The sequence below is a fragment of the Triplophysa dalaica genome, chromosome 4 (assembly GCF_015846415.1).
Source record: "Triplophysa dalaica isolate WHDGS20190420 chromosome 4, ASM1584641v1, whole genome shotgun sequence".
In the NCBI taxonomy this organism is placed as follows: Eukaryota; Metazoa; Chordata; class Actinopteri; order Cypriniformes; family Nemacheilidae; genus Triplophysa; species Triplophysa dalaica.
The window spans coordinates 21,916,520-21,939,756 of record NC_079545.1 but is presented as its reverse complement, the minus strand read 5'-3'; the positions used below and the strand labels follow the sequence as shown (position 1 = coordinate 21,939,756).

The 23,237-nt window shown below is 36.2% G+C and overlaps 1 protein-coding gene across 9 annotated transcripts in view; it reads left to right on the top strand.

Moving 5' to 3' along the window:
• The first annotated feature begins 517 nt into the window (after positions 1 to 517).
• Positions 518 to 23,237, top strand: part of fcho2 (FCH and mu domain containing endocytic adaptor 2) — a 39,478-nt gene continuing 16,758 nt past the window's right edge. For all 9 annotated transcript variants that reach the window (XM_056745133.1, XM_056745128.1, XM_056745132.1 and 6 more), the window contains exons 1-14: positions 518 to 732; positions 7,219 to 7,310; positions 8,522 to 8,596; positions 9,299 to 9,440; positions 11,541 to 11,693; positions 12,648 to 12,752; positions 13,465 to 13,563; positions 15,793 to 15,889; positions 19,646 to 19,690; positions 19,880 to 19,949; positions 20,176 to 20,200; positions 20,763 to 20,819; positions 21,002 to 21,061; positions 21,434 to 21,607. In XM_056745133.1, the coding sequence (XP_056601111.1) occupies positions 700 to 732; positions 7,219 to 7,310; positions 8,522 to 8,596; positions 9,299 to 9,440; positions 11,541 to 11,693; positions 12,648 to 12,752; positions 13,465 to 13,563; positions 15,793 to 15,889; positions 19,646 to 19,690; positions 19,880 to 19,949; positions 20,176 to 20,200; positions 20,763 to 20,819; positions 21,002 to 21,061; positions 21,434 to 21,607 (1,227 nt within the window). In that variant the 5' untranslated portion in view covers positions 518 to 699. The remainder of the gene's footprint in view (positions 733 to 7,218; positions 7,311 to 8,521; positions 8,597 to 9,298; positions 9,441 to 11,540; positions 11,694 to 12,647; positions 12,753 to 13,464; positions 13,564 to 15,792; positions 15,890 to 19,645; positions 19,691 to 19,879; positions 19,950 to 20,175; positions 20,201 to 20,762; positions 20,820 to 21,001; positions 21,062 to 21,433; positions 21,608 to 23,237) is intronic.

Here is a 23,237-nt window from a genome sequence, read left to right as displayed (position 1 = left end):
ACTCTTAAGATTGTGCTCTACAAAGATAAACACTTAATGAAGCTAATTACAGAATACTTCATTATTAAAGATTTTTATATAAAAGGGACTCATTTCAGCTTGACTTTTAGTAACATTCTTTAGTAGTATACATTTCGTGTTACAATCCCTAAATCATCACACAAAGGATGTAATTAATATGCTGGTAGCTGGTGTCTACTGAGATGACTGAAAATAGACATTTCGTCATGCGAGTTATGGCAATACTCGTTTTCACCAGCACTGTCGCTGTTTTCCATAACAAATCTGTCATTAACTGATTAACATGTATTACACGTATGATTGCTGCTACGTGTTATTTTAAACTTAAATATTTTATCTTGAGACTTCATTTATTTTTTTAATGCGTGCGTTTTCCTTAAGTGTGGAATTTGTATTCCTTCATTAAAGTTGTGACAGCTCCTTTTGTCCACTACTGTCGCTGTTTCCCCACAACATTTACTTCAATTAAATTCTGAACAAGTGAAGGGGGGAATTAAGCGAGCGGTGGAGGAGGAGACTTGCGTTTAGAGGGAGGAAAACCGAGCAGAACAGCAGGAAAAAAGAGAAAAACCACCAGACACAACAACATCAGGGGGTTGAACGGAGGATTAGGTGCCACAATTGAGAAACCATTACAAATAAGAAAAAGAGGTGTTGCGAAGAAGAGAGGAAAGCAAGATGATAACGCCCTATTTCCTGGAAAATTTCTGGGTAGGTTGTTTTTGCTCCGTTCTAACGTGGCTTTGCAGATTGTGGACAACTCTTGTGGCGAACTCTTCTGTCATTCTTAAATTTGTTATGATGTGCTTGATATATAGTGCTATTCTTGTCGATGTAATGAAAACACCGGTAAAACATGGTCGATGCTAGCACGGTAAAGGCTACTGGCCTGTTGCCCCCTCACTTTTCTCGGAGAATAGCGTCCAGCGAGACCGGGGATTGGGCCTTATTACACTCCATCTAACACAGACAGCCAACTAGAGTCCACCTCTGTTCAATCTGATTGGCTGTTGGTTGGCGTCTTGGAATGTTTATTATCCCATTCTGGAACCCGATTGGATGTTACGGCTGTCATTCAAAATCCTGTCCTCATCGGGCTCTTCCGTAATGACGTTAGAAGCAGAGGCCAGGATTTCTTATAAAGTTTTGCTTCTTATCTGTAAGGCACGTCATTCAAACAACATGTTTGTTTTCTTGCTTAGTAGAAAATCATGTCATTGTTTCTATGAATTACTTTGGTTATTGTTACTCCAGACGTGTCCTTCCTTACTGTGAGCGACGGTAGTGTAAATTTAAGTAAGTTCTGCAGCTACCAAGTGTCATTTAATATTCATTTTCTGTTATAATAACAAACTGTATCAAAATTGGCCGAGATATGCGTCCTACATTGCGCATTAGGATAAATAAAGGGGTGTGTGCATTAGGTGTGATCATGCCACGTCTGTTTTTATCATCTCGTACATTCTTATCAAATCTATCTGGTGTTTCAGGAAGTCACATTATGAATAATAATAAAATGCTTGCCACATGAATAATACAACGTACAGGACGTGAAGTCATTCAGAATTTTATGATCACAAAAGCTACTGGTTCCATAAATGACTGTGATATGCTGTTTTAGCATCCTAAAAATGTTGTTGTTTAAGTATTACCACAACATTTGATTGCTATTTGGAACCAATGACTGTCAACAGAAGACGGTGAGGAGATGAAGAGAGATGAGGGATTGTAAAGCTGTGGAGACTTGTTCTCAATCAAGTCTTTGTGTTGAGGGCTGAGTGGAACAGGGACGCCGATCAGCTGTGTGCTTGTAATGCAGGGCACAGACGTACACTCATATACCCCACATACAGAGAGATATAACGTTACTCCATCACATCTTCCTTATTTACAACCAACACAACATGCACCTACCAAGTTGATCATTTACTGTATGCTTCGTGGCATTTAGCAATTCTACCTGACATTTGGAGTTTTGTGGATGTATTACTATGACGACATAATGGTTTTCTGTCATTTGACATCAACACTTCACTAGTGATCACTATGCTCCTCTGCTATGTATTTATGATCTTTTTAAAATAATGTTGTAATTGCACCTGAATAAGCCCTGGTGCCTAGAGAGGCAAAAGTGTGGAGCAGAAGATATAACATTAAATGTAGAGCTAAGTTAAACACGCTTCTAAAACTAAAAGGAGAAGAGGGCAGATAGTCAAAATACTCTAGATAAAGATCTGCCATGCCCATTACATCATCATTTCTCGAAATTCATCTCTGTCCTTATCATCTGATACCCACAGGTGTGAACTTTAGATACCCTTGCACTAAACCCCCCACAACAAAGAAGTGTTTGAAGGAAACCTTGTCTCACGCTCACCACAGAAAAACAAATGTAACCGCATATTTCCTCTCACCCTGAAGATTGCTGTGTGTTCTTCTAGTGAGCTTATGATCTTTTCGGTTGTCTCACATTCTGCTCTGTTGGTTTCGCTATCAATGTTAAGACTTGTTACAGTCACCTACAGTATTTGTGGAAATATATCCACGTGTTGACCGACTCGGTAGATATTATTTTTCAGCGTTCTTTTCCATTCACAGACATTGGCCATGTTTTTCTTTAGATTTGTTTGTAAAACAATTGAGTTTCCTCATGTAAACAGACATGGGAAGACATGTACGGTATGCACTGAATAACTGTGTGCCTGTTAAAGATGAAAAACTTTTAGGGTATTAACATTACCTTTCTCGGTATCTTATTATTAAGCTTAGGCTACCCAAGGATCAGTGTTTCAACTCTCTTGTAATGCTTGTGTAATCTTTACACTTCTGTGTATTTGACTCCTAACCTATAGCTCAACTGGTAGAGCATTGATCTAGGGGCCCAAACGTTTGTGGGTTTGATTCCTAGGGAACACACTTATAGAAAAAGTATATACTTCAAATGCACTGTGAGTCACTTTGGATAAAAGCGTCTACCAAATGAATAAGTGTGAATATCCAAAATTTCTAAACAATCAAACTTGATGGAGAAAACATTTTTTTTCAACACTTGTGCAAGTGGCTACATTATCTGTTTTGTAAAATGTGGCTTTAAATTAAAACTGTGGGAATATTGGAGTGGTTGTTTAATGTTCATCACAAACTGCAAATACTCTTTATGTATATATTTTTGGTTTGATAACAGTGAACAGTCTTTCAGTATTTTTTATATCGATACTGCTCTCTGTAATGGTTAGACGCCTTCAAAGATATTCAGCCACTGAAAGTCTTTTCATTTTAATGTATTTGAATGTGGTACATTTCCATTGATCCATCTGTAGGACAGATGTCCCGATCACTTGGGTGCAGGGAAAGTTCACGTGAGTGACTTAAATCTGTAGTGGAAGCGATTACGTTGAACCTTGACACTGTTCAAGTCTAAATGTTTTGCTTTTGCCCCACTCATTGTTGATTTACCAGACACAGGTGTGCCCTCAGAATTCCAGTATGATAATCAGTAACTGAGTTATTGTAAGTGTTTGTAGATGCATTACAAATGTCAAACAGTAATAGCAGTTTTTTGTAGTGTAGCATGATGGTTACCGGTTTCAAAGATATGGCCTGACACCATGTCAACACCGGACACGACCGGCGCAACATGACGAAAGACATTAGAAACACATTTAGAACCCATTATAATTTTAAAGTTTGTCCACACTGGATGAGGTGCAATGTGACAAACCCATTAAAAAAAGGTTGGTTGTCGTGTTACGTCGTGACTGTTGCGTTTGGTGTAGAAACACGGTGTACAAAAATGTATGTTGGAGTCTGTTGAACTGACAACAATCTTAAAATATATCAGTGCCATTGTTTTTCCTCAAGATACACACCAGTGATGTAATATTCTGAGACACATTTATAAAAGCTATTTAAATGTAACTTCAATTTAACTAAGGCCTAGTCCTGGCTTAATCTAAGCCCTTTCTGGGAAACCGCCCCCATATGTTCTAAAGCTAAACTGTAACGCTCCTATTTCTTGTAAAAGTTTTCATACATGCACTTTTGATGACCTCCTATTTTGATATATAACATATTTGTTATTTGCAAGCAAGCTAAAGAATTATCATTTAAAAAAACAGTGCTGTGACATTGAAATAATTAAATCTTTAGGACTCTGTGATTAAACGTAATGCATACTAATGTCATCACAAAACTCGACTCTGTGCTCTCTCTTACTGGTTCCAACAAAAAGCCAGACAGTGTAAGCTATGCCAATTTTAGCATGCCTGTTATGTTTATAAAACCTAATGGGTTATGCTAAGCAGATGGCTGTGGAGGATACCATGCATTAAACCATGCTGTACATCCCTGTCTGGATGGGTGTTATCTCACCATACAACATTTGTAACGTAGTATATATCTTGCATTTAAATCCGGAACAGGTTATAGTGGTAAGAGACTGTTGGAGTGCTACACACTAAATATAAGGTTTATCAAACTGGTGCTTGTAAGCTAAACTTGCACTATTTGAGAGACATCTAAATATGTCTAAAGCGTTCCTTACCAATGTGTGTGTTTGCAGGCACAGTCTTTAGATAAGGATCCTTACTTTTAACCCCTCCCAATTTGTGAGACCAGTCTTCCCAGCTACATGAACAATAAAAAATATACTAGCACTCAAACACACATTTTAACTTGTATGTTTTCCAGTGGCTTTTATGTTTTGTATGCAAATATGATTTTTGTTTGGTTTGTCTTGGCAGATTTAGGTTCTACTTACATGCACAAACATTAAGAGCATGCATGTTGTACAAAGCATTTCTAAAGCATGTATGGTAAGCATTTTCCCATGTTTGTTCCCCATATCTAGTGCAGAATTAGTTGTTTTATCAAACAATCACCATGAGACCCTCTTCTCTTTCCTTGCTTCATCCATTGGAGGTTTCTGATATTCATTCTGATCATATCTTTAAATAACAATGAGAATCTGTGGGATGTAAAAGTATGTTTACCATCATCAAACATAAACAAACGTTATGTTGCCAAACTTTCAGGAAAACCTCCACAAAGAATCATTCACTTTTAAGTAGTTTTCATTTAATTTAATACAATTAATATTTATTAAAATATTCATATAACTGAACACTTATACAAATAAATAAATTGTAAAATAATAACCAAACACACACAGGAAGTTCACTTCGGGGCAGGCGCAGGCATCGAATGTAACGTGATTGAGTTTGTACTTAAGTGTTTTATTGTATGCTAGTGATCGCTTGCTAATGTTGCATTTCAGCACTTCCTCTTTTTTATTTCTGTTTCTGTCGTTTGAGCATGACCCGTATCGCAACTTTCAATTTAATCACCCTTGCAAAATAAAACTGAGGATGCCCTTTTGTACAGTAATGTCAGAAACATAGTTTTAGATCAATAAAAAAGGGTGAACTGAACAGAAACAAAATATATAGGACATTCAGTTCATTAAGTTATAAAATAAAACTAAATTAGGCAAATGGAGTTGTAGATTGCTGGTATAAGAGATGTATACGCCCCAAATCAGTTTCCTGAGTTTGTTTTTGTTTCCTATTGTATTTTTTTTTATATCATTGCATTCTCTGGTCCCTTCTGTAGAGTGCTTCCTGTTGCTGCAGCACACACAAACACACACACACGACCTACAATTGCATAGAATCGCACAGATCCAAGCTGTCTTTGCTGTACAGGAAACACACACTGTTTTATTTGCTGTGTCTACAAAAGCTGATGTGAAAGTCAGTCAAAACTTGAATTAGGAAGCTTTGTGTCTAGATCTCTTAAGATATCTGTTCTGTTTTATTTATTTGTACATGCTCTCATAGACATATTGTATTATTAGGCCTGCATTTTTCCCATTCAAGCTATACTGAACTGCTTCTTAAAGAAAAAAGGTGGTTATATAGTATTACTATAAATACAGTGAATATTAGGGACGGATGCACCTATAGCCTATGTAAATTTGGGCTGATAACCGATAATTCTTTAGCATTAGAAGCCGATATACAGTAACATTCATATAAAATTCTGTAAGACTGAAACGAGAGGCAAAAAGTGGACAACTGCTTTTATTTGAAAATATTGACTGCAGAAAAGCATTAGTTCTCTTTTCTCCTGAAACTCATGTACCAAGCCTGCCCTACAATAGTCAAAGATTCTTTTCTGGTATATTTTTATTTAATAAACAAATTATGTATGTTCTTCCAGAGCAACCCAGAAAATGTTCTTAGTAGTCACAACTCTAACAGGTCTCACGACAGAAAGCATGCAGACAGCAGTCGGATTTAAGCAAAATTCCAAAGCAACCCAGAAAAATGTTCTTAGAAGCCACAAGTCTAACAGGTCTCAAGACAGAAAGCATGCTGACAGGAGTCTGATTTAAACAAAATCAGACTGCTGTCTGCATGCTTTCTATCGTGACTGGCTGGCTTTCGTATATGGCTAATAATATATTGTGCATCCCTAGTGAATATGCTTATGAATCCGTCAAAACAAGCGTGTGTCAAACCAGCACTGTATTTGCACAGTTTGAGAAATGCAAAAATAATAGCATAGAAAGTTTGTTTTTGCCTTGGATTTGCTATATTATTTCCAAATTAATTTCTATAGGAAAAAGAAGTACAAAATGTTATTGAGGCCTTGTACATTGGCTTAGATGACTGATGTGTTTATAGTCACTCAGAGCAGATATGCCGAGCAAACACACAGGTAAAAAAGAGGAGACTGAAAATGTAATATGTAACTGTAGCCTAATGTGTAAATGTATATCTTTGTGTTGTTAACCTAGCTGGCTTACAGCAGTCAGCAAGAAAAATTGTTTATGTCAACAATAGTCTGCAAGCATTTATGTTATTCTTGTACCTAAATATGCATGACACCATTAGGCGGGATTAGACTTCACTTCAAGTCTTCATTTTACTACTTGAATTTTGAAAATGCTGATAGTAGATAATAAGATAAGTCAAGTAAATTAAAGAGAAGTTCAGTAAAATAGTTTTTGTTCTTGTTAAGTTTTTATTGTTCCTGTCACAAAAGCATGAAACAATAAAAAAACACTTTAATGTGCCGAAGCCATCAGATCCAAACCGAAAACCGTGGGCCATAACCCGAGGTTCATATTGAACAGTGGGTGAGCTGTATTGTTGCATCCCTTGTTTTTATTATAATTTTTTTATCTTTTGCCAGGGCGACAAAAACAATGGGTTTGACGTACTGTATCATAACATGAAACATGGACAGATATCCAGCAAGGAGCTTTCAGACTTCATCAGAGAAAGGTAATTCTTTTTTAACTACGTAATTATTTTGGTGTGTCCAGTTGTGTATGTAGGAGAGACGATAGAGATAAAATACCTTATCTTACGGTTCATTTATAACATTCAAATGATTGAATTAATTCAGACAGACATGCATTCGTCCACAACACTTATGTAATATTATATTCAGTGATCAAAGCTTAGAGCATACTTCACTAATTTTAATCATAATAAATATAATAATAATTTAATTATGTAAAGTTCTGCCAATTACACTGTCTGAACAAACAGATCAAATTTCATCACTTACAACATGACAGTGCAAAAAAGGCAGTCCTAGAAATTTGAAAAGCAAATGCATTGCAGTGTAAACAAAGCCAGTGACTCACTACAAAAATGTCTATTTCCACACCTTCAAAAATCAGGTCAGTCAGTAATGTTTAGAAAACTTCCACAAGAGGGCATTGCAAAACATACTCTATACAAGTTAAGAGAATAAAGCTTTTCATATTTTTTTTTTTCATAGTTTCTGACATATTCTATCTTCACAAAAGAATCAGTTCACCTGTCTAAGGGTTAAACATCCTGCTTTAAATCTCATGTAAAAAAAAATGCATGCCAACATGTATCAAGAACATATTTTCCGAAGGAAACTATTTAAAGCGTTTCAAAACCATCCAAATAGCTTGTTCGGCATGCATCAGGTCGTCCAAAACTGTATCATTCATCCACATCCTCTCATCTGTGATGGTCCAAACAGTCTTGTGAACATCAAGACTGACAGCAGTATTTTGAAATACCAATGCATCTTTAAAATAGATACCATAGAAGTTTTTTTTATTACTTTGAAATTCTTTTATTTGTCTATGGTATTGTAAGAATTTATTCAGGGTCTGGTAATAAATTATGAAAGAAAATTGTTGCGAGACCATGGAATCTATGGAAAATGTGCGTTTGTCTCCCCCTTCTGGACACTTTACGAGTAAAACAATACTCCTACGGGTTTGTTGGAATTATACTTTTCTTTATCTTTGGCACAATTTTTGGCCAACAAATTATGTTTGTAGTATTGACAATTGGCAGTTTATCCTATTGATAAATAGTACAATTATATGGAGTTAAATAATACATTTAATGAATTAAAAGTGATGTGCACGTCACATTACATGATGACAGTATTGAGAAGACAAGTTTGATTGATTCATTCACACATTTCCCCTTTTCTTTCCCAGGGCCTCCATAGAGGAGGCATATTCAAGATCAATGTCCAAACTGGCTAAGAATGCAAGCAACTACTCTCAGCTAGGGTAAGACTGCTGTGTGTGTGTCAGTTTTACATCCCAGTGGGGTTCATTACGAACCCCTCTTAAAAAATCTATTTATAATGAGTTGGAAAACCCGCATCAGTTCAACCTCTCTGGAGGTTCATCACATAACAACCATGAAAGCTGAAGTTCAATACAAAACAAAAAAGAAAAGAATCTTCACAGCTGGTCGCTGTGCACTTTTTCACATTGCTTACCTGAACATTTGGGAATCTTAACACTGTAAAAACTTTATTCTGGCAAGCTTAATGTACTTTCCTGTTAATGCTAGATGTATTGCTACTCTGGCATTACTTCATAAGCAACTTCAAAAGATCTGCAGGAAAAAGCTATTAACTCTTTGTTATTTTTTATATGGTCTCCGAATTGCCAATGTGTTCGTAATGAACACTCAAATGTTTGTGTGAAATGAAAGTATGCTTTCCATCTGTGTACAGTACTTTATTTCCAAGGACATTAATTTCACTCCCTAATAGATTATCGTGTCAATTCAGACATTATAGTCCCATTAAACCTTTTGCATTTCGCTAGTACTGAGCTCTTTCCATTTAAAACACCCAGGAGCAGTGGATAAATCTGACATTGAGAGAATATACATGCCGTGGTGTTAAATCGCCAATCATACCAAACACATTTTTCATTTTATTTGTGCTATGTGAGAAGAATATTAAATTTGTTCCGCAGGACATTTGCACCAGTGTGGGATGTGTTTAAACAGTCCACAGAGAAACTAGCTGCGTGTCACATGGAGCTGGTCCGCAATCTGCAGGAGCTCATCAAGGAAGTCCAGAAATATATAGAGGAACAAGCCAAAAATCATAAGAAGGTATGATGGCTGCCGTCATCTTTGGCCTTTGATTAATTTCCATGTTAGTTTGCCCATAGCATGCCACATGCTGAAGTATAAACTTAATTCTTCATATTTTCAGTTTAATGAGGCAATGTGCAGTACACATGGCACTGTTTAAAAGAGGTCAGGGGTCTGGATTAGAATTACTGTAAACAAAAACTTAAAAGACAATATTATGGAATGAAACAGTAAGGCCCTTCATTAAAAAATCATATCAATCTTTAATTAAAAAAAGAAATGAAATAAAAAAATATTTTGAAGAGAAAGGGTATTTGGGAATTGAAGCATTGATTCAATGGTCTCATTCATAAAACTTCAGTTGACTACAATGTGCTGCTGTCAGAATACTACAGGTTTAGTACAGGTACTACAGGTACTACAGGTACAGTACTAACAAGACCTTGCATAATGTATGATGGTAACTCTTTACAATAAGGTTCCATTTGTTATGTAGGAATAGTTCACTCAAAAATGACAATTCTGTCATCATTTACTCACCCTCAGATTGTTCCAAACTTTGATACATTTCCTTGTTCTGCTGAACACAAAGGAAGTTATTTCGAAATATTCCCCCATTGACTCCCTTAGTATTTATTTTCAGTAAATGGGGATGAGATCTTTGGTTCCTGACATTTTTCCGAATATCTTCCATTGTGTTCAGCAGAACAAATACATTTATACAGGTTTGGGACAACCCGAGGGTGAGTAAATGATGACAGAATCTCCTTAAGAAATAGTTTTTTACCGTACATGAATGATTTATTTTTGATGGGTTAGGGAATAACCTAATAGATGGGCAGGGCTTAACTAGATTTTTTTAATGACAATTTTTGAAATCTTAAAGTTACAGTAGTAGCTCAATATAAATTTATGAGGTGCTTTCAGCCTAGTGCTGCGATAACACAATAAAAATTGTCTGCGTGTCGAACAGTGAGGGTTCTAGAAGTGGGCAAAGAAATCCATTTCTATTGCTTCTTTAACTAATGCATTCTTAGCTTAGTATGTTTGTGTTCTTTTTATGGTAGTGAGGTCGTTTTTTTACCAATTTTCACCTAAAAATGGTAGAAGTGAAATAAAACTTATCTTTACAACCACACATCATTTTTAGTTAGGACCTTGTTTTTATTGCAATTAATTTAGGAATTAATCTTTTTAATTGTGTTAATCATTATTTCATTGATAAACTGATTTCATGTATTATAGGAACAGAAACACAGCAATGTGCAAAGTAGAATCTGCACGAAGAATACTGCCTAGAGAAAGATGACAAACTTAAAGATATTATAATTGTTTTTCACATTAAACTTGCAAGAACGGGTTAACTTTAACATTACGACAGGGTAATGTGGGGGAGCTCATGTAGATAGACAAGGCAAATAATGGTTCTAAAATTGGCATCATTCATCTTGTATTTAAGTGTTCTGTAACATTTAGTGTCGTGGAAAAATATCACAGCATTATCTAATGGATGTGTCCAATTTTGAACAGATTTCTGGGCTGCCATCTGATCTCATGCATGTTTATTATTCAGGTATAGAATAGTCCATTAGCTATAGTATAACATCATCCTATCAATTGTTGCATGCCTCATTTTCTATGATGTCATTTTTTTGTTTAGCATTGGATAATGAACTGTTTATCATTCATCTCTGCTCGAACATAATTTTCTGCTTTTGTTAGTTTATAAAGATATTACGTTACACTTTATTTGAAGGTGTCTTTGCTACAGTATAATTATACAAAAGCTAAGTTCTGATTAATATTAATAAACAACTTGTGATTAGTATAAGGCTAGGTTTAGCTTTAGGATTGGTTGCTTGTCATTGACATTTACCTTTATTGCAGTGCATATGTAAAATGTACCGTATAAGAAGGATACTTCATTTGCAAAAATGTAACCATACAAATGCTACCGAGATGAATGACTGAGTCTTGTTTTGTTACCAAAATATTTAGCTGCATGTAGGCTACATCAGTTTTTCATTAGCAAATAAGCAAATGTAAATACACTGTGTTCTAAGCAAATCTGTGTTATAAGTAAATATTGCAAATAAGAATGTTGTTTCTGGCTTGCAGACAAAGGAGGAAGTGGCGTCCACACTGGAGACTGTGCAGAATATCCAGACTGTATCACAGGCCTTACAGAAAAGCAAGGAGAACTACGTCAGCAAGACCCTAGAACAAGAACGCATGCGCAAAGAGGGAGGCACACAGCGAGATGTGGAAAAGGTACTGAATCAAATGTATTCTAAAGTATTATTCTTAAGTAAGAAAATGCAGAATCAGTTCCTTTAATGATCGACTGAAGAGATATTAAGGTCTCCCTCATGTTTTTGCCCTGGATAGTTTATGAGAAAAAGCCTATGTTGTTTGACATCAACTGAAAATGATGATGTATTTAATATATTTTAATGTGATTTGCAACCTATTACAGTAAGTACTGCTAATATATACAGGCTTTTTAATATAAAACTGTGAATGTAGTGGTCTGATTGTCATCTCGGTTGGTAAAGCCGATGTACTTGTATTTTGTAAAATCATATATCCTATATATATTTCATACACCGTTTTAACTTTTTTTTTCCCCTGTACTTTGCTCCCCTGTATTCACTGTAAAGCACCCTTGATACAATGCAATAGGAATAGCGCAATATAAATAAGGGATGCACGATAAATAATCAGCCATATCGGTATCGGCTAATAAATGCTAATATTGATGTTATTGCTATAGGCCGATAATAACATTTAGGCCGATATATTATAGCTGATAAATCATAAATCATTTCCTCTGGTTAAACTTCAGCTGCACACAGTTAAAATACAGGACAGTACTGTTTTTCTGTTTTCTGTTTTTTTTTACCGGTTATCAGCCAAAAATGACATATCGGGTGCATCTCTTATAGAAATCATTTTAGATTCAACTGAATTGACAAAATAGCAAAATTGGAAGTAACCCTTGCAACCCACCTAAACACACTAGGGGAATGCTCTTGCCTTCTTGTGATTCACTGCCAAAAGGAAATGTCTCCATAATTAAAGTGCTGTTGCATGTCATGCAATTCACTGGCAATTTCATAGTTAGTTTAACAATTATTGTCAACACACACCCTTAACAGAGTTTACACTTGTAAATTTCACTTGATCTTCTGTAAAAGTCTTGCATTTTGTCACGTGTGTTTGTAGGCTGGATTGAAGGTCAAGAAAGCCACCGAGGCCTATAAGTCATACATAGAGAAATACGCCACTGCGAAGACAGAATTTGAGCAAAGAATGACAGAAACCGCACAGGTACGACTGCTTATTAATGTGATGCGCTGAGATGGTTTATTGTTTTCTCTACTGGATGTGTGTGATACATTTTTTTTGCGTTTTTATTACATTTGAAATTATCTATCAATTTAACTTGGATTAAAATTATTAAAACACTACACATAGATTTTTAATTCTAAAACTAGAGCGATGGAGGCACAAAAACTCTTTATTGATGCTTCCTCATCCGATCCACAGACACATGCACAAACACTTTTTCCCTTGTGGTCACACATGCTCTGCCTCATACTGTCATTATCTTGTTTCCACTCATTTCCTGATTTTTTTTCCTCATCTTCTCCTTAAATCTTCTAAAACCCAACTGTCAGTCTGAGAGGAGCATAAACAGCAAATCAGGCAAACGGCCATTCCTTATACACATGCAGTCACACGCACAAGCTTATTCATTATCACTGTGTTTGTGTGTGTATAATAGTGCTTCTTAGCCACCCGGACCACCCGGATCAGCTATTCATAGAATTGTGCCAACAACATAAGAAAGGGTCTTATGTAGACACGCACATGTGGTGGAAAGAGATTCTGGTCTGATGTATCATTTCTAATGTCTGCTTTCATCTGATGCAGTCTTTCAGCATGGCTTTTTTCCATAATGACTGGAAGTAGTATTCGGTCTAAAAATGCTTTTGAACGGTTTGAGAAATAATTTGAAGGTTTCTTTCTGTGTGTACAGAAATTCCAGGGAATTGAAGAGGAACATATCTTGCGTTTGCAGGATATTATTCATTCGTACTCGCAGTCGGTTGAGGAGACGCACATACAGATTGGAGAGGTGAGCAGACAGACACACACATTATCTACTGTATATTATTACATTATATACTTCTGTAATCTGTATACATATTTATATATCTTCATAATAATATTATATTCATATAGATATGAGATATGAGTCCTTTCTTAGAGCTATAGAGGGCGCCAGACACTGTCACATAGATGTTTTAAAGCAACAACATAAACAAATATTATTGCATGCACCTTTTTGTGGCCCAAACATAACATCCGGTACACATCAGCAAAGAGTCCATGTAGATTATTTCTGATCACAATCTGAAGAAATAGCAAGTAAATTACATTAGCTAGCAAGTTAAAAGTATGTCTATTAATTAATATAAATAAAATAATATCAATAGTTATATAATCAGCCACTAGCCAGACCGATCAATAAACACAGACTGGAAGTTAACTTCGGGCCAGTTGTGTGCGTCCGATGTAACCGTCTTCACACAAAGTAAAGGAAACATCATATTGCTTATAAATTGTCCTAAAAATAAAATTGTTTTCAAATTATTCAAACCCAATTAATCATTTGAATACACACAGGCAAATCATACAACTGGTTTATACATGCACCATCTCATTCATAAACACAAAAAAACAAAGACTAATTCATAAAGACTAAAAAAGACTGTTAGTCATTTTGTTGACCACACACCCGTTGCATGCGCTGACCAGGGCTTCCACCCAACCACACACTTTTGTGTTCCGCTTGAGCCTGGAGAAAATAAGATTTGTATTTGTAGATAATTTAAATGTGGTTTACTACATTTATTCAATTTCTGTGCATATTTATGAGTAAAAATTCATCTTTGAAGTGCATGTGCATTATTAGCATATATAACACTTGGTGTGAGTGTTCGTTTGTACCTAAGTCCTGAGATCTGGATGGCAGTGTAAAAAATGAAACGGAGCACATGAAGACACATCAGGTGGTGCTTATCCTGCACAGATATTCTCATCCAGCTACCTTTCATGTGTCTCAAAGAGTATTTAGCTAGCTAGTCCCTTTCTTTTTCCTATTTCCTGATTTAAAGTTCACCCAAAAATGAATACTCAGTCATCATTTACTCACTCTCTTGTTATTTCAAACCTGTATGACTTCTGCAGAACACAAAATAATATATTTTGAAGAATGTTGCTGACCGACAGCACTGGCCCCTATTCGTTTCTATTGTATAGACACAAAACCAATGCAAGTCAATGGGGCTCAAAGAGTAGTCACCTGGGGAAATACTCTCACTGTTCTAATCCTCAGTGTTACTTGGCTCCAAATCCTTTAGGACTTCAAGCATTGATATGGACAGTGTTTGTTTTTGAAGTGTCTTTTGCCTGGACAGTCTGTTATATTACAACTATTGCAAAAGAGTTTTAAAGACCTTTAGATCTCGACTCGGTCATGGCCCAAGATTCAGCGATAGACTCTTTCCCTCTGATGACCCTACAAAAATGTGCATTTAAAGGATGCATGGATGCCATGCTTATGTTAATGAGTGGTCTTTAGTAGCTGGTAAAGATGTTTTTCTGGTTAATTCTATTAACCAACATGACTGAGAGAGTCATTAGTTATGCTGCTTCTTTAAGGCACAAGCCTCTCCCGATTTGGCAGTAATAGATGCTATTGGATGTGTGTGGTTGCACACGTGCCAGGATGGGTGGATCATTGCATGGATCACCGAGAAACGCGGGTGACCAACTAAACCTCACTCGTGATCAGTACCATTGCAACTGTTTCCCATCAACAAGTATTTCCCAGCAAAAACGGGTCACAAACTCCATTGATTAAAGGGAGTAATTTCACCCAAAAATGAAAGTTCTGTTATTATCTACTCCACATCATGTCATTCCAAACCTGCCTCACTTTCTTCTGCACAACACAAAGATAATTTGAAGAACGTTGGTCCAACATTGTCCCCCATTGACTTCAAAGGTGTGGACACCAAGACATTCCTTAAAATATCTTATTTTGTGTTTCACAGAAGAAAGAGTTGAATAACATCAAAGGGAATAGATGATGGAAGAATTTTTGCTTATTTTTGGGTGAACTATCCCTTTGAGTCCCTGTCTACACTTTGATACTATTGTATTATAGTACAATAGTATATTAATCAAATACAGTTTTTTGTGGTTTTACTGAAAATAAATGCTTCAAAAACAGTGATTTGAATGTTTGTATAAAGCAGTTTTCTGAATGCATATCTCATTTTTATTCTGCATTTGTAAGGTGCAACAAGAGTTAGTGAACAACATGGAGAACACTTCTGTGGAAAGCCTCATACAGAAACTGGCCGAAAGCAAAGGGACGGGCAAAGAGAGACCAGGTAACACACTCACAGCATTCATCTTCAGCAGTGATCTGCTCTGGTGTTGCTCTTGATATGATTAACAAGACTGAGGTAATAAGTTCATTACCAACCAACAACATGGCACATTTCTATTGGCATTAGAAAAGAACAATAAGCTGCACTGCAAACACATTAAGTGTGTGTTTTGACTTGATTAGTGTAGCATGGAGGCGTTAACACTAAAGGTTTTGCCAAGCTGTGACCCTTACAGGATTTTTAGCCCAGGTTTGGGGCAGTGCTGACCCGTCACATGTTAACAGTACCGTCACATGCTAAGTGGAATGTCAAGCTCGCCCACCTTAACTCCAGATTAAGCCAGTTGAGCTTGATCGAGCTTGACGCGGCTACAAGTCCCCCCGCACACTCGCTATTTTTCTTCAGTTATTCCTTCACGGTCTTTTGTGTGACCTCCTGCCTTTCACAGGGTGCAAGTTCTTTTAAACAGAGAACATAATCCAGTTTAAGGCTGAAGTTAGTAAACCTAGTTTGATGTAAACAAATACTCTGCCTTTTGTCACGACTGAAACGCAATTTTCTCACATTATATTAGCTACAACAATTATACTTCGTATGAACATATAGAGACCCACAGGGGTCCAGACGCGACATTCGGAGCCTCCATTTGTTTTGACAGGAAAATTAATTGAGGCTAAAAACTGTTTCGGTCAACAAAACATTCTTTCCCCCATATCAAGCTGTTCATTAGGGATTGCGCCGCTGTCAGAGCAATAACCTGTGCGGCATGCTGATGAAATCAGCCCTAGCCGCTACACAGAGAGAGAAAAAGGTTGAACAAACTTTGTACCACGGAAACAATCCCCAAGTGACACGCTGGGCTTTGGGGAGGTGGCTTAAGCAGTTCAGCGGTATCCAGCTGGGCCGCGAGCTGGCCTTCAGCCAGACACGCAAACTCTCTTTCTCGACGTTCCACAGCCGAGAAAACCGCGCTTAGGATATGCAATTTAAAAAAACATCATTGGTTAGTGCAAGAATGTATGCATCTCTCGTATACAAATATACATAGTCGTGAGCACACGAGCTTACCTCGCTGTCTAAATAAACGCATTACATTGACCATTTTTAAATAGAAAATATGCTAGGTCATTTTTTATCCAAACCTTTAAATTGTATAGTTTACCTTACTTGTTTTTTCCCATTTAAATTTAACTTCTTGGGGCATTTTTAGCGATGTTGTCCTTAAAGTATGGGTTAAAACAAAGATGCTTTTATTTAAACCAGTCTTTTGTAAAGGAGTCTTTCTGTTAAGACACATTTAAACAAAACCTAATTTTTCCATATTTCGGTGGCATTGTTTAATGTTTGGATTTGTGCGCATACTGTTCATATTGTTAGATGGAACCCAGGAGAATTGCCATTGCGTTTCCTTACTTGATGTCAGATGCCACTTTTCCTCAGTTTTAGTATGTAAAGTGAAATCTTGATTTGTGTGGGTTTTACCAGTTTGGACAGGTTTGCTTATTGTTATAATGAACAATTCATTAATGCCATATTTACATTTAACATTTATGCATTTGGCAGACATTTTTATCCAAAGCGATTTACATTGCTTTATACTGTACATGTGTTTCTGAGTTCAAACCTATGACATTGCCGTTGCTAGCTTCACACTCTTTCCACTGAGCGACAGGAAAGCTATAATGCTATAATATAAAACCATATAATGAAACCGTTGTAATGTTTTGTGTGTTTGCACACAACTTTGGCTACACTTAGCTAAATAATGTAAAAAAAAAATCTGACAAATTATCTTTTAAAGAATATGGGGTCATTTTTTGTGATTTCTGTTGTATACATAAAACCATTCTACATAATGTATACATGTAGAGTTGTGATATGCATGTTGATATTGATATTGATATTGACTCAGGGCCGTGTCAAATATTAAAATCAATGTTTAGCAAGTCATTTTTTTTGTGTGAAATAACGAAGTGTAAAGTGTCAATTAATCCTATTAATAATTTGATGCTCTGAATCTAATAATTAGACTTTAAAACACGTTCATATGTTTTCAAAATGAACTGTTCTCCTTTTCTGTAAAACAAAATATATTTATATTACTTGGCTGGCAAGTGCATTATTCAGGATGTTTCTGATCATGGGTTTTCTTATGTACAACCGTGGAAAATATTAAGAGACTGTTTCAAATGATTTTAAGTTTTTCTGAATTTACTATAGGGAAATATGATAAATTGTCCTTTTTGTTTCATTCTGTGAACTACTCACAATATTTTTGAAAAAAATATAGTTTCTATTTCCAATTATTTGTATATCCAAACTGGAAATAACAGAAATATGCTCTGTATATTTTCAGACCTCAAATACGGCAAAGAAAATTATTCGTATTTACTTCTAAGCAATACAACAGTAATATTTGTACATGTATTTAAAAAAAAAAGTATAAAAGAAATTTAAAACTTTGTTTTTTAGAAAAAAGGTATGTGACAACCTGGATTTTTATCACCGTTTTCATGTGTCTTGTTATGCTGTCAGTCTGTCACTTTGCTATTGGATGACTTTGTCACTCCTGAGGTTTAATTTGGTTGAAATTCAACAGACACTAGACTGAAAGGGACACAATACATCTAGAGATGATTAAATAAAAATATGGAATGGTCTGTTAATTTATTTTTCGCGGCTGTATATCTGTATCATGATTTGGCAGTGTATGACTCTTTTGTGTTAAATTATTCGAGACTGAGAAATCAGTGTGTGCGCTGATCTGGTACAGTAGAGTAAATCAGTCAAACTGTATGAACATCAGTGTGTGTGTGGTGCAGGCCTGTCGTGACTGCGCTTAACAGTGCACGCGAGGTCCAGCGTTCTCCAGAGAAACACTATTGAACCGCTTGAGTTACACATCACACACTATTGTTTTTTCAGGTCAAGGCATTTTCTGTGCTATGAAAATAGCGCCCCAGGCTTTCTTGCGAGGGTCTGGTAGTAGTAAAACGCTGTCTTAGGTTTTCTTTTACAAGCATTAGCTTTTACTCGCATTAACACAAAAGAAAACTGCTATTAAGGGCTCTTAGAGCACTGAGGGGCATCTCTCCTCTCCACAGCCAGTCACGAAACCACAGAATTAATATTCATAATGCTGTTCATGGTATTTATTGAGAGTGTATTGAACAACTATCGTGACCTCATGTTAGGGTTACGATTGGTTCGTTCATGTAAATCCTGTATTCCTCATTCTGAAATTGAACAAATAAAAACTCGCCTTTGTGCTGTTAGGTCATAAATTAATAACCAACTGCGAAACTCAATTAAATTCTATCATCCATGCGTCACTGTGGAAATGGGTCACGTTAAAAGTGTAAAAGCTGGGAGGTGAATATACAAAATTCATGAGTAGGAAATGAAGCGTGATGTTTGTTGTCTTTTACAGGCATTTATGTGTCAATGAATATTTTCAGCAGCAGCACTTTTATACACGATCACCACGTCGTGCCGATTGAATTTGTATATTTTTTGATTTCTGTCTGGAGCTAGAAACACAAGTGCTTCCAGGCGTAAGGGAATGTGTACTGTATGAACAGCATGTGTTGCGTTCCAGCTGTAAAATAAAATGATCAATCTAAAAAGGGACGTCAGATCATGCTTATTGCTGCCAGACCCACTGAAAAGTCTGTACATAATACGGTATTAATATTGTTGTTCTTGAATTTATAGTACTACAAGACATCAGTATTTGTTTGTCTGTTTTTATTACAGGGCCCATTGAATTTGAGGAATGTAATGTCTCAATCGCCACTGAAGGTCTGCAGGATTTTTTTCTCTGGTTCAATCATTTTTATTATTGTTAGGATTGAAAATTTAGAAAACGTAATTGATCTTTAATTTCTGTGATTATATCTCTTTACACAAGTTTAACTTGAGACTGAACACATGTTACAGATGCAAATATATATTTGTTTAGATTTTTAACACTGATTACTTTGTGTTTAGTTGCCAAACCTCGAAAAAGAAAGACTTTCGTCATACCAGGTCGACGGAGAGACAAAGACACAGATTCCACGTAAGTTTTAATAAAGCAATCTCACTTCTTGTTTTTTATTCTTTAAATAAAATTTGAATAAAATAATTGATATTAAATTCTCAATAAATGTGTATTTGGCTAAATATATTTTGAATTGATCATAAAAAATGTGTAGTAATATGCAATAAAAAATATTTTCAAAAGTTTTGATTTTGCTTCTTTATTTGTTGTTTATTTTTATTTAAAACTTTTTCTGTGTCTTTAGGGAATCAGCTGAAGTAGAAGCTGTTGTAAGTATTTTCAAATCTTGAAACAATTTGATAAGTTGAATTGAGACATTAAATTATACAATATTAAACATACTCTCTTTTAAATAACGGTGCTTAAAAGGTTATTTACAGCGATGCCATAGAATAACCTTTGTTTGGTTCCACAAAGAACCATTCAGTGAAAGGTTCTTTGAAGAAACATATCTTTCCTGACTTTTTATAATCTGAAGAACCTTTTTTCGCCACAAAGATCCTTTTGTGAAACAGAAAGGACCACTTTGGAACCTTTTAGACAAAAAAACGTTGTTCTATGGCATCATGAAGCACATTTATTTTTAGATTGTACTGTAGTTTGACAAAAAATATTTCTGAACACATGCAAAAAATATATATGAAAAGAAAATATTCCTTATTTAATGATTGCAAAAAATGTGGTATTTTTATACTGCTATGTTTTTCTTGAATTTAGTAATATGAGCCTCATTTATTTCTGATCAAAGTGTCCCCTTTCTGATTATATTGGAAAAACTCCATTGGAGTTGAGTCACATTCACAAAGCTCCTTTTGTTCGTATTTCTTTCAGAACGCTTCTAACGGAGCTCCCCCAGGTTTCTATGGTGCTATAGATCTTCATAACGCAGTGAGTGGTGACCTAATGTTGTTGAAGGATTGTCTATAATTCTTACAATGTTAAGTGAAAAAACAACATTTCTGCATGGGGATTGTTTGCATACTGCATACAATAGTGCGTCCCTCAGTCGGACTCTTCTTGAATTTTAAAAGAGTGTGAATTGTAATAGTTGTGTTCTATGTTTGCTGCAGAACGTGCCTCGGTTGGATGAGGAGGGCTTCTGTATCCGACCAGAAGTCAACGAGAACGATATCCTTTCCCCAGTTCCATCCCTTCCACTCAACACATCCCTCACACATGCTTTCATATGACCCACAGAAAGATTTTCCTTCTCCTTTCATATCTTTCATCGCCTCTACAAAATGTAAACTCTGCACACTTTTTTTGGCCCGAGAACATAGTCTGATATCGCTCTTTGCTGGGTTTTTATCTGAATCACTGCCAAGTCATTCATTTCCATCGTGTTTTCTTTTTTCTCCTTCTGTTTTCTTTACCAAAGACGTCCCATCGCGTAGACCTAAAAAAATAGAATACCTCATCTTCTCACTATTTCACATCACGGTCCTATAGTAGAATTTTCACCCCACTTTAAAGCTGTTTACCTTAATGGCTTCTGATCACATGCCAAAGAGAACTCCTTTTATTCGTCCAGCGACTCTGATGATGAAGATGAGCCGAGAAAGTTTCACGTCCAGATCAAACCTGTGCAGACCAACAACGGCACCCACCAGCAAAAGGTCACCATAGATGAGCTGAAGGCCTCTATTGGAAACATCACGCTCTCGCCCACCCCCGCTGTAAGAAACACCTCACCAACACAGATCATGTAGAAAGTTAACGTAGCCACATACTTCTTACATTTGCACCAAAGAGATGAAGTCGTAGCATACATTAGAAATAAGCATTCACTCAAACACAGGATAATGTATCCTGGTCTCCTATATAAAGGGTGTTTGGTCTGGTTTGTGTGGCATCAGGAACAGTTCTGATTGGTTGATGTAATTTACAGTCATGGTGCTAGTTCTCACACACTTCATATCTGTCTCATGTGCTGTTTTTCTCTAAATCGCTATTGGCACAGTAGACACTAGAGGGCAGTATTCCATTATTGTATTCACAGAGTGACCGGCCTGTCTTTGAGGGATGCTGCCAATGCATTCACAGATCTTTTTCCTCTATCCTGATTTGTGTGCCTGAGTGCAAATGTATTTTATCTCTATGTGTATAGCAACACAAAAAAGATTGTCTGTATGTGTGCATGGTTGTGTGGTCAAGTAAGATACAGTATACATTCAGTACAGTGTGCCAGCTGTGTTTGTTACGTCTGCGACCCATCTGTGTATGTGCTGTTGGTAAACAAACCCATACAACTTCCTGCTTGCAAATCTCACCACAGGAAGCATGGGGGGACTCTGTTTCTAATGAAAGATCACATAGGTAGACACACATATGCAGAGAGACATCAAGGCAATAGCTGTGCCTTATTACAAAATATATTTAATTAAAAAAGGCAGCCACTGTCTTGAAATAGCCGGTTGTTTTTTACAAATCTAATCATTCCCAGATTTGTATGAAAGATTTCCAGAAAGACTTTAGTAAGACTGGCATCACACTTTCTTCCTCTGGAGGTTTTGCTCGTGTTTGTTTGTGTATTTGAAGAAAAAATTCTGTGAGTCAAATTTACTCTCATGCAATCCCAGATGTATATAACCTCATTTTATGGCAAAAACACAAAAATTAATGTTATATTTAATATATGTTGTATTATCTATGTATATGGGACACAAAATGTTGAAGCTCCCAAAAGCACATACTTCATAAAGGAATCCAGACAACTCCAGTGGTTTAATACATTTAGAAGAGATGCAAATCACAAAATTAGACTGCTTCCATTTGTACCTCTCCAGTCTTTTTGGGGTCTCCGGAGAGCCTCCGGAGTAGGAGGAGGGAAAGTTGATGAGGTAGTTGTAAAATTAGATATCAGGATAGTGCAGGTCAGGAATGCTATCCATTCCTTTATTGCTGTGATGCTCAGATCTGGCTCGTAAGATCCATTTTCCTGTCGAGTTCAGCCCCAACTCTGATAAAACACACCTGAACAAGCTACTCGGGATTGCTCTCGCGGTTCTTTAATGTCATATGCCAAGCAATATGTGCAGACCTGCATTAAGTCTAACACGACATGTTCTTGAACATTTTGATTAGATGGTTCAGGTTGTGTTTATTAGAGTTGGGGCTAAACTCGGCAGGAATCTCGCAAGCCAGATTAAAATATTACTGTTCTATTGATACTTGTTAAAACAGTGGTTCTCAAACTGGGGCGGTGGCCCCCTTGGGGGCCCAAAGATGGATCTGGGGGGCCAGATTTGGCATTATGAAATAGAATTCATCATAGATTTTATGCAATCAAACATATAAAAATAAGAC